The sequence below is a fragment of the Phycodurus eques genome, chromosome 6 (genome assembly GCF_024500275.1).
Source record: "Phycodurus eques isolate BA_2022a chromosome 6, UOR_Pequ_1.1, whole genome shotgun sequence".
Lineage (NCBI taxonomy): Eukaryota > Metazoa > Chordata > Actinopteri > Syngnathiformes > Syngnathidae > Phycodurus > Phycodurus eques.
The window spans coordinates 13,886,284-13,901,147 of record NC_084530.1 but is presented as its reverse complement, the minus strand read 5'-3'; the positions used below and the strand labels follow the sequence as shown (position 1 = coordinate 13,901,147).

Here is a 14,864-nt window from a genome sequence, read left to right as displayed (position 1 = left end):
GAGTATTTCTTTTTGTGATAACTTTATACTGGTTCGTCTTGTTACGTTTTTCAACCTCCATGGATGACAACTCAATGTAAAAAAAAAAAAAAAACCTAGAGAAAGGTAGTGAACTACAGTCGAGCTCTTTATTGATTCAGATCTTGGGGTCTTATGGACAGGGAAACCAGTGAGAACATGAACTAAAGAGGAATAACCATGATGCAACAGATTCGAAGACGCAAGATATTCTCCACCCATGGTGTTATTGAAGATAAACTTCGGTCACAAGAATAATGTGTGGCAAATGTGTTCTTTTACGGCAGCACGGTGACAACTGGTTAGCACATCGGCCTCACAGTTCTGGGGACCGGGGTTCAAATCCCTCGCCCGAAGATTGCTGGGATAGGCTCCAGCACGCCCGCGACCCTAGTGAGAATAAGCACTGGAACGGCAGATGAATCAATGAATTATTTTACCCCAAGAGGCACAGCGACGACTCATCCAGGTCACAAAGAAACCCAGGACAACATCTAAAAATCTAAAGTCTAAAGTCGGCACGACTAAGCGGTATCGATGAGTGACTGCGGAGTTCTTTGAGGTGGCCCACTTACGTCCTCGCCTTAAGAAATGGGACCACTGGTGCAAATGGACGTTACTTTCAGCCCCACGAGCGTCACGCCTTTGATGTATTTCACACACGCACACCTTGCAACCCATCAGAGACAGGTCAATTGGAAACCCCCGCCCAGCCCTCCTCTCCTTTCTCACGCATCAAGACACGGGTGATCATCTGCCCAGCCCCAATTTGATTTGACGAGCGTCCTAGGTCACGAGACGTCTGGCACGCACGTCGCCTATAAAAGCGGCGGGACGTTCTCCCACCAGGCAGCCAAACGCAACGCGACTTGCAGGAGAGGAAGCTGCGCGTAACGGCACAAGTGCGTCCCAGACATGGAGAGGTCCCTCCGGTTTGCTTTGGTATGCTTTGCAGTGTCCCTGCTCATCTCGTGTCACCCCGTCCAAGCCTGGTACAAGCAGTCCACCGGGCCCGCTTACTACTCAGTGGGGCGCGCCTCCGGTTTGCTCTCCGGAATCAGGAGGTCGCCTTATGTGCGCAGGTCCGAGTCCCAAGAAACGTCAGTGGACAGCGGGGAGACGATCGGCGTCAACGTTGTTCCGGAAACGGCCAGGCAGATCTCCTTGCTCAAAAGTATGGTGAGTGTCACCGAGGTGGTCCACGCGCTTCTCTTTATTTGACGTCTGCAGACTTCTTTTCATACTCTCACCTTCATTCTTTAAATTTGAAACTGCTAGTCATGTAAAACAACCACAACTATATGTTTATCAAAACATCCAGTAACTTATAAGTATGATCTCCGTGCGTAAAAGCACGCATTTGGCACAAAGCGCTTTCCCAGCGTGCGTAAAAGTAAAACTGCCCTTAATATTCAGCAATATTGATTTGAAAACAAGGAACGCATTTGAAACTAGATTTCGGTCTTGACATGTTGCTAGAAATGAAACCATTATTTCTGCGGCACTGTTCTTTCATCCCCATCTGTGACCCTGCACGTATTTTAAAGCGGTGGAAATAATGACAGAAGTTAAAATAATGGTTTCCCCCTCCTCCCTCCTGTTGTTAATGCATTACTTATTCGGACTGAAGGCTATTTGCGTGAAGAACATCTCCCCAAACCTGAAGAGCTGCGAGTTGCTGCGGGACGGTACCGGCACCTTCCAGTGCAAGGCGGACGTCTTCCTCACCGTGGACTCGCCTGGACTGCCTGTCCGCATGAGTCCACAGTGCGCTCATCTTGGAAAGGAGGCTCGTTGTCGCCCATTATAGAGCCCTGAATGTTTTGGGTTTCTTTCTTTCCTTATTTAAAAGGTGCAATTAAAAACAATTTTATTGTTGTGTGTTGAGCGAATATTCAATTAGAATGAATTCACTGCAAAGTTTGTTTGGCGTATGTGAGAAAGTTCATTCCTGTAAATTAATTTTCGTCTATTAAAAATGAACATATTTGAAACCCTCTGAGTGAGCTACGAGTCTCTGAATATCCAACTTGAATCAAGGAAGACAGGAAAAAGATGCAAAATTTCAGCCACACATTTTTATTACTGTGTATTGCAGTTTCAGGAGGTACTGCGAACATTAAGAACACACTTTCGCTTTTAGTTTAAAAAAAAAAACATAAATCACCGACATAAGGCATCCAGTTCCTTTCACTTCCAGTCAGACATAAAAATGAAAAAGAGATGACTTAATATGAACATTGCAAACGGTCACTGCAGTGTAGGTAATGGCTAACCGCTTCACATTTAAAAGGCACTGTGTTTAGTGCGAGCCTGGAAGGTTAAATACAGGTAAATAAACACTAACTTTCCTAAGATCCACCTTATTACATTTTCCATCTTTGGCACTAACTAATTGTTATAAAGAATGACATAGTGAGGTGAGGATTTTGATTAGCACACGCTGCAGCTTCTACTGTATAGTGATCGGAGTTAGGTGGGTGTGACGCTCAGGAAGTCGATCGAGACGCCACGATGATGGATGAGCGGGAAAATATCTCCTGGTATACATAAGCGAACCCTGTTCAGCCGACCTCGTGGACAAATGGGAAATCGTCAGCCTCTCTGCGACCAGCCCACAAAGACGGGCGCGTCGCCACAGCAAGTCTGCTTCAAGTCTGAGGATGGTTTTAGAGTCGATTGTCAACGTAGTTGCCCAAAGGTATAGCAAAGTAGTCCTTAACCTTTCGGGTGTGTGTGTGTGTGTGTGTGAGTATGAGATGATATTGACACTCCTGGGTCACATCCAAAGGTCCAACGGTCCGTTTAGGTCTCAGTTCGAAGGGACTCCAGACATTTTCTGGCAGTTATAGGAGCGACACGGCCTCCAGGTTCTCTTTTATAATGGTGTCCATGACCACCTGAAAGACCACCTGGATATTGGAGGTGTCGGTGGCTGTGGTGAAGTGGTGATAGATGAGTTTACTGGGTGAGGCGTCGAGCGAGACAAAGGTGGCGGCGATGAAGCGGGCGGCCGAATCCACGTCGCAGTCTGCTCCTGGAAGACGATATTGTGACGTTTAAAACATTTGTGTTTTGCTGGGTCCAGATGAGTCCGCATATCAGGTGCTGTAAGATTAACGCACTGAGCCAACATCCATCCATTTTTTTCTCCTCTTTCGGGAGCCGAAGCCTGTCCTAGTTGACCGGGCGAGAGACCAGGTCCACACCCTGGACTTGTCACCAGTCAATCGCAGGGCAAATACAGACATACTGTACAGTACAACCATGCATACCCACTGTCACATGTATGGAGACGTTCGAGTCGTCGGTGAAACTAACGTGCACGTTTTTTTTGAATGTGGAATGAAGCCCAAGCACCCGGAAAACATGAAAACTCCACAGAGGAAGGCCCGAGCTGAAATTTGAATAAACCCAGAACCTCCTAACTGTGAAGCAGATGTGCTAATCACTACGACCGCTGTGCTGCCCGCACCTGAACCAATGTAAGAATATTTACACAACTCACAAAAAGTTAGGGATATTGGGCTTGGTGAGATTTCAGGATGAACCTAAAATGTACTATATTTACTAATGAACTTAATTTGACTTTATGTAATCTGTTGAATACATATGTCCAAAAGTTCAGTGCTTCAGTACCTATTACACAACTTTGCTGTTCTTTAAAAAAAAAAAAGCTAAATGGCATAATTCACGAGTTATTGATTTCATTATTTCCAAAGACATCCAATTTTATGCATTTCTGTGACTCTTGCAGTCGCTTTGTATTTGCTGCAACCTGCACTCTGTGACATTTTAATCTCAGTGGCAACTTCCCTCTGAGAACACCGGATGATACGGCATGGCTAAGAATGGCGATACGTCGTCATAACACTTGGAATCGGTGTCAGTCCAGACAAAACTATGTTGTCGTTTCAGGGATTCGAAAATCTTTGTCCACTCCCGTTTTGTCACTGCCCAACTTTGTCACTTCCGTTTCTGTACGGTTGGAAGTTGTTTTATCGGTGTTTTGGGTGTGTAAATGTGTATTGCTTTAGGTGACCAGTAGATTATGGGTTACTGCAGCAACCTCTATGGTCGACATTCAATTTGTTTGTATTTCAAGCAAACGCTTGCCATGGGAAATAATGCAAACTGAATTCATCCGTTCCACTGTTGTTGCCATAAAACCTTTAACTGTGCAGGTAATTTACAAATCCGAAGTACGTTTTATAATCTTAACGGTTATACAAGTGCAGAAATAAATTAATCCTATATCCAAATCAATATGAATACCTCATATAGTGGCCACGGGCATTTATTTACTGAATTACAGAGATTTATGGGCATTCTTTGAAGGAGACATTTATTTCAATAAATTCTGGTGTAAATTGTCTGTTGAGTGATCGACAGAGTTTTCACTCCGGTGTTATAACGGTAAGTAAAAGGTATAACTCTTTGACGAACCTTTAAACTGAGGGAGGTAATGGCGCAGGTGTCGCCCCGAGTGCAGAATCTTGTCTTGGAAAAGGTCAATTTTGTTCATGAATAAAATCTGCAACAAAGAGCGAACATACAGAGAGAGAGAAAAAAATAAAAGAATAACAAAAATAAAATCAGCCAATTGTTCAAGATGTTCATGAGTCTGAGGTTTTCTCTCAAGTGGAAAAGAAAGATGAATTTGAAAGATCATCAAACATCAACAGAGAACATATAACTTATTCCCACTAGTACCACCGCAATAACAAAGCAAGCAATGAAACCAATGAATCAAAAATTGCTTCAAGTTTCAAAAATGTAGTTGCCACTTTATTAGGGCTGTGAAAAATAATCGGGCTAACTTGGCTAAGTCAACCGCAAAAATGTCTGCCTCGTGGGAGGCAATACAAAGTATTAATAAAAGCATATCTGCGCCACATGCAACCATTTGGCTACTGTCCATGTTTACCGCACGGACATTTGTTGCAGACGGACGCACTGTTGGGCAAGTGGAAAAGCATTGCAGCATTGATTTACATGATGTATGAGTGAGCTGAATGGTGGTTAACTGAGTTGTTTTTTTTTTAATTCATCGAAAATGGTCATCGCGAGTGCGCTAATGCTAATCGAGATTGCTAACCATTTAGCAAAGGTTGATTTTGTTGTCTCAAATTCTGTCCAGTTTATACCATACACTCAGTACCATCATATGCAGTTTAAAGATAGAGGGTCCAGGCCTTATAAATGAGAATTAAATGCATGTTAGGGTTTTTTTTTTTTTTTGTGTGTGTGTGTGTTGGGGGGGGGGGTAGTTACTCGACAAAATATCTATAGGATAATCGATTCCAAAAAGATTCGATCGTGACAGCCCTACACTTTCTATTATAGTTAAAGTAGAAAGCAGATGATTACAAACACAATATAAAAAGACTAATCAGACTAAAAATTTCCTTTTAGGTCAATAAGGATTACCAAAATTATTTGTATTTGATGAATGCCAGAAAAAAAAGACAAAATTATATTTTTGGGACTTTTTTTTTTTTTTTTTTTTTTTTTTACTGACTTTCTTCAGCTTTGCAGTTTTTAAGCATAATAGTCTTTGGCTTGAACCATTTGAACAACCGGAAGTCAGTTAAGCTAAAGGTTTATATCTCTCTGAAGCAACTGCTGAATCGAGCTTTTGTTGATGCCCAGTTCCAGTACAGTCCCCAGATAGACTTTCACTGGTTTGAGCTAATACCTGCTCTAGGAGTTCAGTGTTTTCATCAGTGGTGACAGTAGCAGGCCTTTCCCTGTGTGGACACAGAACACGTGACAGAAAACGTCTTGCCAGGTGACAATTTTCCAACGCTGCTCCAAGGTCAATTGGCGAGCCAAAGAATGACATGCTTACAAAAACTGCAAAGCCTAAGCTGTCAAACGCTGATGGCCTTACATCTGTCCGAATGATACCCAAAACGAAACAGAAAAGAGGAAGCGTATTGATTTTTGGGATACCCTGGTATATAGAATGCAAAACAATATAAATCAATAATTGGGTTGGTACCAGTGGGAGGTGATGATTGTGGATCAATTAATACACTAACATCGCTGTGCAATCAATCACTTGTGGGCTCCAGTGCAGCACGCATGCAAGGACGCACACACGCACGTTTACTGTAAGTGTCCCTGGTGTTCAAATCAACTCCTGCTCTGATGCCCGGTCTCACAGGTATACAGAATAGACTTAGTAGTTGACCAATTAAAACTATGTGCGGGATCGGAAACCCAAACAAAAGGCCCAGATGAATATGAATGTGTCATTACAACCGACCAGCCATGAGGAAGACTTAATTGAGGTTAAGAATTTTCTTCCCACGTTAAAAAGTATCTTTAAACACTTATAGGTAATGAGCCAGTTCGCCGTGTTAACAGGCAGGCCCACACAACACCAGCACATTAACCTTTCATTGTCCACTCGGCAAGCACACAAACTGTCTCTTTAGTTGACAAGTATCCTAAATTGTTGCTTGAAATAGTCACAAAAATATTCTCAGGAAAAAAGGATTTCAACAAAATTGTCATTCAACAACAGACCCACTCAGACCTGTTGTCACTGAGCAAATGTATGTGCCTTGTTTGTGTTGGTTTCTTTCTTGTAACGCGAATTGATTTAAATACAAGTGGAACGAATTGAACAAGTCCGTCTCGCTGTCGTCTTAATAGGATAATTTACCGGAAACAGGACAGGAAAAGCTCATCTTAATGGTGACTTACTGTTTAATTACAAGTGACAGAAGCCTAAAAGGCAGACGGCACTATGTGCGTATTTTCCACCTATGTTTTTAACTCCGCATTTCAGGCTGAATATCACTTAATCAAAAGTAATGAGTTAATTTGAACATGGTGGGGAAAATTGTCTTTGTGAAGAGGAATGACTAAGTTAAAACAAGTTAAAAGCACGCAATTCATTAAAAAAAAATTTTTTAAATAAAGATTACACTAAGTTAATTAGAAAAATCCTTTGCGGTCAATTACAGCCTGAAGTATGGAATGGATAAACATCGCCAGATGCTGGATTTTATCCCTGCTGATGCTCTGGCAGGCCTCTACTGAAACTATCTTCAGTTCCTGCTTGGTCTTGGCATTTTTCCTTCAATTTTGTCTTCAGCAAGGAAAATGCATGCTCAATTGGATTCAGGTTAGGTGAATGACTTGGCCATTGCATAACATTCCACTTCTTTTCCCTTAAAAACTCTTTTGTAGTATGCTTCGTAGTATGCTACAGTGAAGCGCTGTAAATGAGTTCTGAAGCATTTGGTTGAATATGACTAGATAATGTTGCCGGAAAAACTTCAGAATTAATGTCCTGCAATTTGCTGGCCACCAGTTCAGGGTGTGCCCTGCCTCTCTCCCTAAGTCAGCTGGGATAGGCACCAGCACATCTGCACACACTGTCACAGCATATCTATATATAAATACTTCTCATTTTCCAAGCGATGGAGTGAGAGAGGTCTTTCTCACCATGGATGTACTGCGGAAGAACACATTGTTGCAGATGGAGGAGAAGAGCTTCATGCTCTCCTGCAGACGATTCTACAGAAGCGACAAATATTGCAATCAGACAGCCGCAGAGGTGCAAAGAGAACATTCATCGAGATGTTCATCATGATGGGGTGGGTGAACAGTTACCATGGAGGGGTCCTCCACCAGGGTCATGTCATAGCCGCTAAGTGACACCACAAAGAGCACGGCCCGGACATCTTCAAAGCAGCCAATCCACTTCCTCCGCTCCGTTCGCTGACCTCCGACATCGTACATCCTACACACACACACACACACACACACGGAGTGGAAGAGCCAAGCGAGAGACACAAAAACAACAAGAAAGAAACTTGAGTATAAGGGTTTCTCAATATGGAAATGCACACATGACGTGTATTTTTGTTTTTAGTTTTTAATTGACTTTTGGGCAAGTGAAACTAGTTGTAAATCTGAATAATAGTAAGGTAACATATAGCGTAAAAAATTAAGGTAAAATGTGATTAAAAGTGAGATGTGATTAAAAGTAAGCGTAAACAGTCAGCTTCAAGCTCAACTCCTATGATCCAACGTTTTTAGCAGTATCACTCTAAGTTTGTTTCTCACTTTCGTAGTGTGCAGCCTTGGCACAAGACTGTTTCATCTTTGCTGTTGCGTTGAACTGTTACGCTCTTGCCATGAAATACAGCAAGCAATTTAATACCACAAACAAGGCCTTAAGAGGTGGAAGTAAAACAAAATAAGTTAAGAACAGAACAGCTGAACCTGTGAAGACTTATTTGATTCTCCGGAAGAAATTCAGTGTTCTGTAGTGGAGTGGACTCAGGTGCCTGCGATTAAGGCAGCTGACTCTCCAATCAGGAGCCCCACAAAAGTCAACTCTCAAAAGATTACTATCCAACACGTCCAAATATTTTTATTTTTACATTCTGTACTGATTACAAAACAGCTACTCAAATCACCATCACCAATCAATTTACAGTAAAACGTTAACTGGGAGTGAAAAATAAGCAGCTTGAATTAAGCACTCTTGGCCTCTTATTTGGAGAACTCCAAGTCAGAGCGAGAACAGGCACTAAGGAATAATTTAAAAGTGTGTTTTAATACATTTAAATGTGTTCAAAGAAAACCAAAACAAATATGGCAGATTTTCTCCTACTGCGGCTAGGTCTGGAACGTATCACCGTGATAAACGGGGGTTTCACTGTTTACATTGCTAAATAGGGCATTTGTGATGAATGCCACGAATAGTGTTTGACACCCAAACAATACGTACTCAATAGAAATGCAATAATAAAAGTAATTGTGAAGTAACGAGTGATGACAGGCCAGTGTTTTGTATGACAGAGGAACCTCTTAAATTGGTAGATCAAAGCACATCATGCATGACATCACACAAGACATCACTCGTGTAAGTCACTGGAATGGAATGGCTAGCAAAGGATTTACTCCGCGTGTGCTTAGGTTTTTCTTTGGCTTTTTCATTCCCAAAAAAGGACCGTATGGTCACGTTACGTTCAAAGGAAAATATGGTGAAAACACTATATCCATGTAAATATGCAAAATAATCATTCTCAAAATCATTCCATTTTGCACAGGTTTACATCTTTTGCCATTATTTCCTATGGGAATTGGGTACATTTTGTCTCAAAATCAGAAGGTCAACCTTAAATCTAATTAAGTTAAAATAAGAGTAACTCTGACAGCAAAAATCTTTCTACTCACCATGCCATAATAGCGTTTGAATGGGTTAATTTCAAAATATTTTATTCAGAATCCTGTATGAGGAAGAGGTCAGATCCACGTTATCGCCAAAGACTCATAAAGTCAATTGTAAAATGTTACTAAAAACATAACGTGCAAAGTTAAAGGTTTAATGATGCCGATAGTTGGAGCCTGTAACAAATTCATTCACTTCGCACTATTTCCCACAGGAAAAAGTATTTTAAATCAATGAAATTGGAATTCAACCAACAGCAAGGAATGTATTGCGTTCAATAAAATAGTATGTGTGTCCTCTTCTTTTCCTTTCGGCTTGTCCCGTTAGGCGTCGCCACAGCGTGTCATCCTTTTCCATGTCAGCCTATCTCCTCCATCCTCCTCTCTAACACCAACTGCCCTCATGACATCCATCAACCTTCTCTTTGGTCTTCCTCTAGCTCTCTTGCCTGGCAGCTCCATCCTCATCATTCTTCTACCAATATACTCACTATTTCTCCTCTGGACGTGTCCAAACTATCGAAGTCAGCTCTCTCTAACTTTGTCTCCAAAACATCTATCCTTGGTTGTCCCTCTGATGAGCTCATTTATAATTTTATCCAACCTGGTCACACCTAAAGAGAACCTCAACATCTTCATTTCCACCACCTTCAGCTCTGCTTCCTGTTGTCTCTTCTGTGCCACTGTCTCCAATCCGTACATCATGGCTGGCCTCACCACTGTCTTATAAACGTTGCCCTTCATCCTAGCAGAGACTCTTCTGTCACATAACACACCTGACACCTTCCTCCATCCGTTCCAACCTGGTTGGACCCGTTTCTTCACTTCCTGACCACACTCACCCTTGCTCTGGAGTGTCCACCCCAAGTATTTAAAGTCCTCCACCCTTGCCATCTCTTCTCCCTGTAGCCTCACTCTCCCCCCTCCACTCCTCTCATTCATACACATATATTGTGTCTTACTTCGGCTAATCTTCATTCCTCTCCTTTCCAGTGCATGCCTCCACCTTTCTAACTGTTCCTCCATCTGATCCCTGCTTTCACTGCAGATCACAATGTAATCTGCGAACATCATGTGTGGCTCATCAACTTTATTCCTCTATAGTTCCCACAGCTCTGCACGTCACGATTGTTCTTAAAAATGGACACCAGCACACATTTCCTCCATTCCTCAGGAGTCTTCTCACCCACTAGAATTCTGTTGAACCAGCTGGTCAAAAACTCCACAGTGGAAGTGGCGCAAGTGGAGGAAGCAGGAAAACGAGCTTCGCCAAGTCAAGAAGACGAAGCTGAGTTTCCGCGGAAACAAGGCGAGGTGGCCCGAGTTGGAAGACCAACTCGAGCAATGGATTAATGAGCAAAGAACAGCTGGGAGAAGGGTCTCTACAGTCACCATTCGACTGAGTGCTATAACTCGAGTCTTCCCATCATTCCGGGAGGCTTGACAAACCGCTGGACATCCGTGTAAACAGGGCGTTCAAAGTGTAGTTGCGAGCGGCGTGGGAGCCATGGATGACAGATGGCGAACACAGCTTTACTAAGACTAGGAGACAGCGCCGGGCGAGTTACACCACAATTTGTGAATGGATTGTAGATGCTTGTTTGAGCTTTCGCACGGCAACGAGACTGACTCGAACCTGGCGTGCTTGATTGAGAACTTGCCCAGCTGTTCATTTTGGATACAGAACATGAGGACTTTGATGGATTTGTGGATGAGGATTGATCAAAAAATAACGTGAGTACATAGTTAAATACTTCAATAAAGTACAACCGAACTCAGTTTTGCTCCCCCTGCCTTTTTAAAAACATTGTTTTAGCGTGCATGCATGCTACCGTATGTTTTAAGCTAGCGTATGTTTTACCATGCCTGTGCCCAATAATACGGTGTGCCTTATGTATGTGTTAAATACAGAAATAGACCCCGTAACTGAGACTGCGCATTTTAATACGGTGCGCCCTATGGTCGTGAAAATACGGTATGCGTGTGTAAGTTAAATGGCATGAGTGTGACTGATATGTCACCAAGGTTCCAATTCAAAATCACAATTTCCTGACATTTTGTCACGATAAATTATGATATCTGATCCATGCAAGAAAGAAACCCAGACAGACCGAAATGATAACTATTTGTGGACTTCTCAATGTTCACCTATACATTCCAATTTGTCCAAAAAACTAAACACAGCAGCAGAAGGAGAGTGAAGTCAATCTGATCCAATAGCGCAAAAAGAAAAACACAACAACAAGACAGACAGAGGAGAGCACTAGTTGGTCACCATTTGGGCAGGTGCGCCATCTTTCATTGGAGCATCCTTAGAGCTAATGCAGGCATTTATCAATAGGGGAAAGGAAAAGACTCACGAAGAGGGAAACAAACATTGGATGTCAAGCCACAGAAAATAGCTTTCGGATGGAAATATTCCATGGACACTCTTTCAATCAGTGACGTTAATACAGTGTGCCTTTACTCAAACCTAGTGACTACACATTTACAACACACACTGACTAAATCGTTTACTTTCTCTCTACACAACACAATGTTCACTCTCAATGACAGGCTTAAGGTAATGACAACAGAAGTTCCATATTAAAGATGCAGGAAAAACACATCCTTGTTACAATGAAGGGTCAGTGTTTGAAAAGTGATGTTTCGGGTTCTAATTTTGTTTGACTAACATTCACTAAAATGGGAATGAAAACTATGAGATGCTGAGTCTTCATTAAATATGGTTTATGAATGTATAGTGTTTCATTTTCTATTCCATCTATTTTCTAGCGCTTGTCCTCATTAGGGTCAGCTGTAGCCCATTCCGAGTTGACTTTGGGAGAGAGGCGGGGTACACCCTGAACTGGTTGCCAGTTTTATATACCGTATTTTCACAACCATAAGGCGCACCGTATTAAAAGGCGCAGTCTCAATCCTCAATCCTCATCCACAAATCCATCAAAGTCCTCATCTTCTGGATCCGAAATGAACAGCTGGGCAAGTTCTCAATCAAACATGGCAGATTTGAGTCAGTCTCGTTGCCGTGCGGCTCCTCAGAAAGGATGCCGGCTTTCACGAAAGCTCGAACAACAGTGCAAGCAGACACGTTAGCCCAAGCATCCACAATCCATTCAAAAATTGTGGCGTAACAATCCACTGCCTCCGAGTCTTAGTAAAACTGTGTTCGCCGTCTTTCATCCATGGCTCCCACGCCGCTCGAAACTTCACTTTGAATGCCCTGTTTACGCCGATGTCCAGCGGTTGGAGTTCCTTAGTCAAGCCTCCCGGAATGATGGCAAGCTCCGAGTTATTGCACTCAGTCTAATGGTGACTGTAGAGACCCTTCTCCCAGCTGTTCTTTGCTCATTAATCCATTGCTCAAGTTGGTCTTCCAACTCGGGCCACCTCGCCTTGTTTCCGTGGAAACTCAGCTTCGTCTTCTTGACTTGGCAAAGCTCGTTTTCCTGCTTCCTCCAGTTCCTAACCATTGATTCGTTGATCTCGAATTCTCTCGCGGCTGCTAAATTCCCATGTTCCTCCACGTAACTTGCAGTTTAAACTGTGCTTCGTAAGTGTGTCTCTTCGTAGGTGCCATTTTCGGGGGTCTTTAGCCAAACTGATGTTTTACACAATGCACACCCCGGCGCTATATACCTACTGGGGGCATGGCTTTAGCGTCTTCCTTAATGCACCCTTCCCACTTTACGTCCGCATGCTGTCCTCAACCACGTCCGCTTTTCTTCTGTATAAGCAGGTGTGTTGGCAGGAAATGCTCCCTGTCAGTCAAGCGGTCAAAAAAAAGTAAAAAAGTCAAGCGGAGCGCTCATCACACAACATTTATAGATGTTGGAACTCGGTGCACATATAAGGTGCGCCGCATTATAAGGCGCCCCGTGCATTTTGGAGAAAATTTAAGACTTTTAAGTGCGCCTTATGGTCGTAAAAATACGGCGTGTGTGTGTTTGTGTGTGTATATATATATATATATATAAAACACACACACACACACCCACACACACACACTCAAAAACTATCCGTTAACTTGAAGCTGCTAGTGAACCCTATCCCCGCGAGGACGTCAGGACTTGCAGTTAAAATCACTCATGAGTACTAATACATCGCTCCTTGGCGGATCACAAACGAAGAAGTTCAACGAACGACTCACTCGTGTCTAACGGATTGCGAACGATATCTTCAACGAACGAATCGCTCTTCAGAAGTGAGTGACAGAACGCTACAGCAGTTCCCTTTCCGCTCCCAGCCGACTCGCTTGCCTCACGGCGGCGACCAAGCTAAAAGAACGAATCGTTACATAAACTGATTCGGTTCAGTTGGTTCACTAAAAAGATTTGTTCTTCTGAACGAAACGTTACCGAATGAAACAACACAAACGTGCACACGCAAGAATTCATAAATAAAAGTAGCGAATGGAATGTCAAGCATTGTAACGGAGTAAAAGTATCAATCGTTCACATAAAAACACGAGTAAAAAGTACAGTGAATTTAAAGTACTCTGATAAGTACAGTTTATGAAAAATGTTACTTGAGTCAATGTAACGGAGTAAATGTAGCGCGTTACTACCCACCTCTGGTGCGCGGATATCCTCGTCTCGGTGGACGGCTACTTCTATTTGTATTTGTGCTCCGTGATCTACTGCATGACTACAGTACTGTACAACTGCACATATGCACAGAAACTATGTGCAGTCAGTCAAAATGTCAAACAAAGGCTAAACAACTTGAAATATTTGGTTTTTGTCAAGTAAATGCAGCGTGGCTGCAGTTGCAGCTCGTCAGAACAAATTAAGCATTATGATAGTCGAAGATTGGTTTTAATTCAAGTCTGCAAATTCTCATTCGATGATCACACCCATTGGAATCCCAATTCGAGTCACCACCCAATTGTAAACAGCCTTGGTCAAAACGTAACCTGTCAAAGCATAACGTCGTTCCACTTGGCAGAGATAATTAGGCGCAGACGCCAGTTCTGGAAAAGATGGCAGACATTTATATACAGTAAATGTAAGAGGGACAGTTGTCAACAAGGGAAATTTGTTGACAAATATTGATTAATATTTTTTGTAAAATAACATGCTGTTTGTATGCACCAAGAGTAGTGAAAATGTTTCCTGAGTCCTTATATTTCTCTTTCGAACAAAGACAGTCCTTGAAAACACGCTTCCTTTAATCCAGTTCAGGTTTGCAAATTTGAAATAACTGCATAAACATATGCTAAGCTCGTTTGGCAGCACCTAGGATTTTGTTCCTCAAGTACGACACAAACGCGCACACACAAAATGCTGAGTGTGAATTAACTAAACCCATTTATGTATCTCCTAAAGATTTCTGCCAGATAAGAGGGAGAACGTGTGAGAGGCCGGAATCTGATCCGTACTGCAGCACCACCTGGGACTTTGCTCTCCTCAATCAAATGTTACATTATTGGTGAAATTGACCTCCACATGTTTCAAAGCAAACAAAAACACGCAAACATTTTCTTTTAATGTATCAGAATGTGCTCCTGGGTGAATCATCAGTGGGGGGGGGGGGGGTGAAAGGAATGGAGCAAAAAGCAACTTTCATGAAAACATAATCCCACTTCATTTACAATCAAACTGATTCTATGTTTAATGATGAAACACCGATTTTTGGATTTACAGTAA

At 42.4% G+C, this 14,864-nt stretch overlaps 2 protein-coding genes across 5 annotated transcripts in view; one reads left to right on the top strand and one right to left on the bottom strand.

Annotated features, from left to right (window-relative positions):
* gnav1 (guanine nucleotide binding protein (G protein) alpha v1) overlaps positions 1-14,864 on the bottom strand; it is a 39,274-nt gene that overhangs the window by 3,179 nt on the left and 21,231 nt on the right. The window contains exons 6-9 of one of the 4 annotated variants that reach the window (XM_061680493.1): positions 7,648-7,777; positions 7,480-7,551; positions 4,465-4,552; positions 2,189-3,055 (exon numbers count right to left, since the gene is read on the bottom strand). In XM_061680493.1, coding sequence (XP_061536477.1) covers positions 2,865-3,055; positions 4,465-4,552; positions 7,480-7,551; positions 7,648-7,777 — 481 coding nt within the window. In that variant the 3' untranslated portion in view covers positions 2,189-2,864. Of the gene's footprint in view, positions 1-2,188; positions 3,056-4,464; positions 4,553-5,716; positions 5,769-7,479; positions 7,552-7,647; positions 7,778-14,864 lie in introns of those variants that run through there. The other 3 variants (XM_061680496.1, XM_061680495.1, XM_061680494.1) reach the window with 3 other exon arrangements.
* npb (neuropeptide B) lies at positions 390-2,012 on the top strand. Its single transcript, XM_061680497.1, is given in 3 exon segments — positions 390-1,197; positions 1,649-1,756; positions 1,758-2,012. Coding segments are annotated over 3 exon segments (393 nt in total). The 5' UTR covers positions 390-933; the 3' UTR covers positions 1,779-2,012.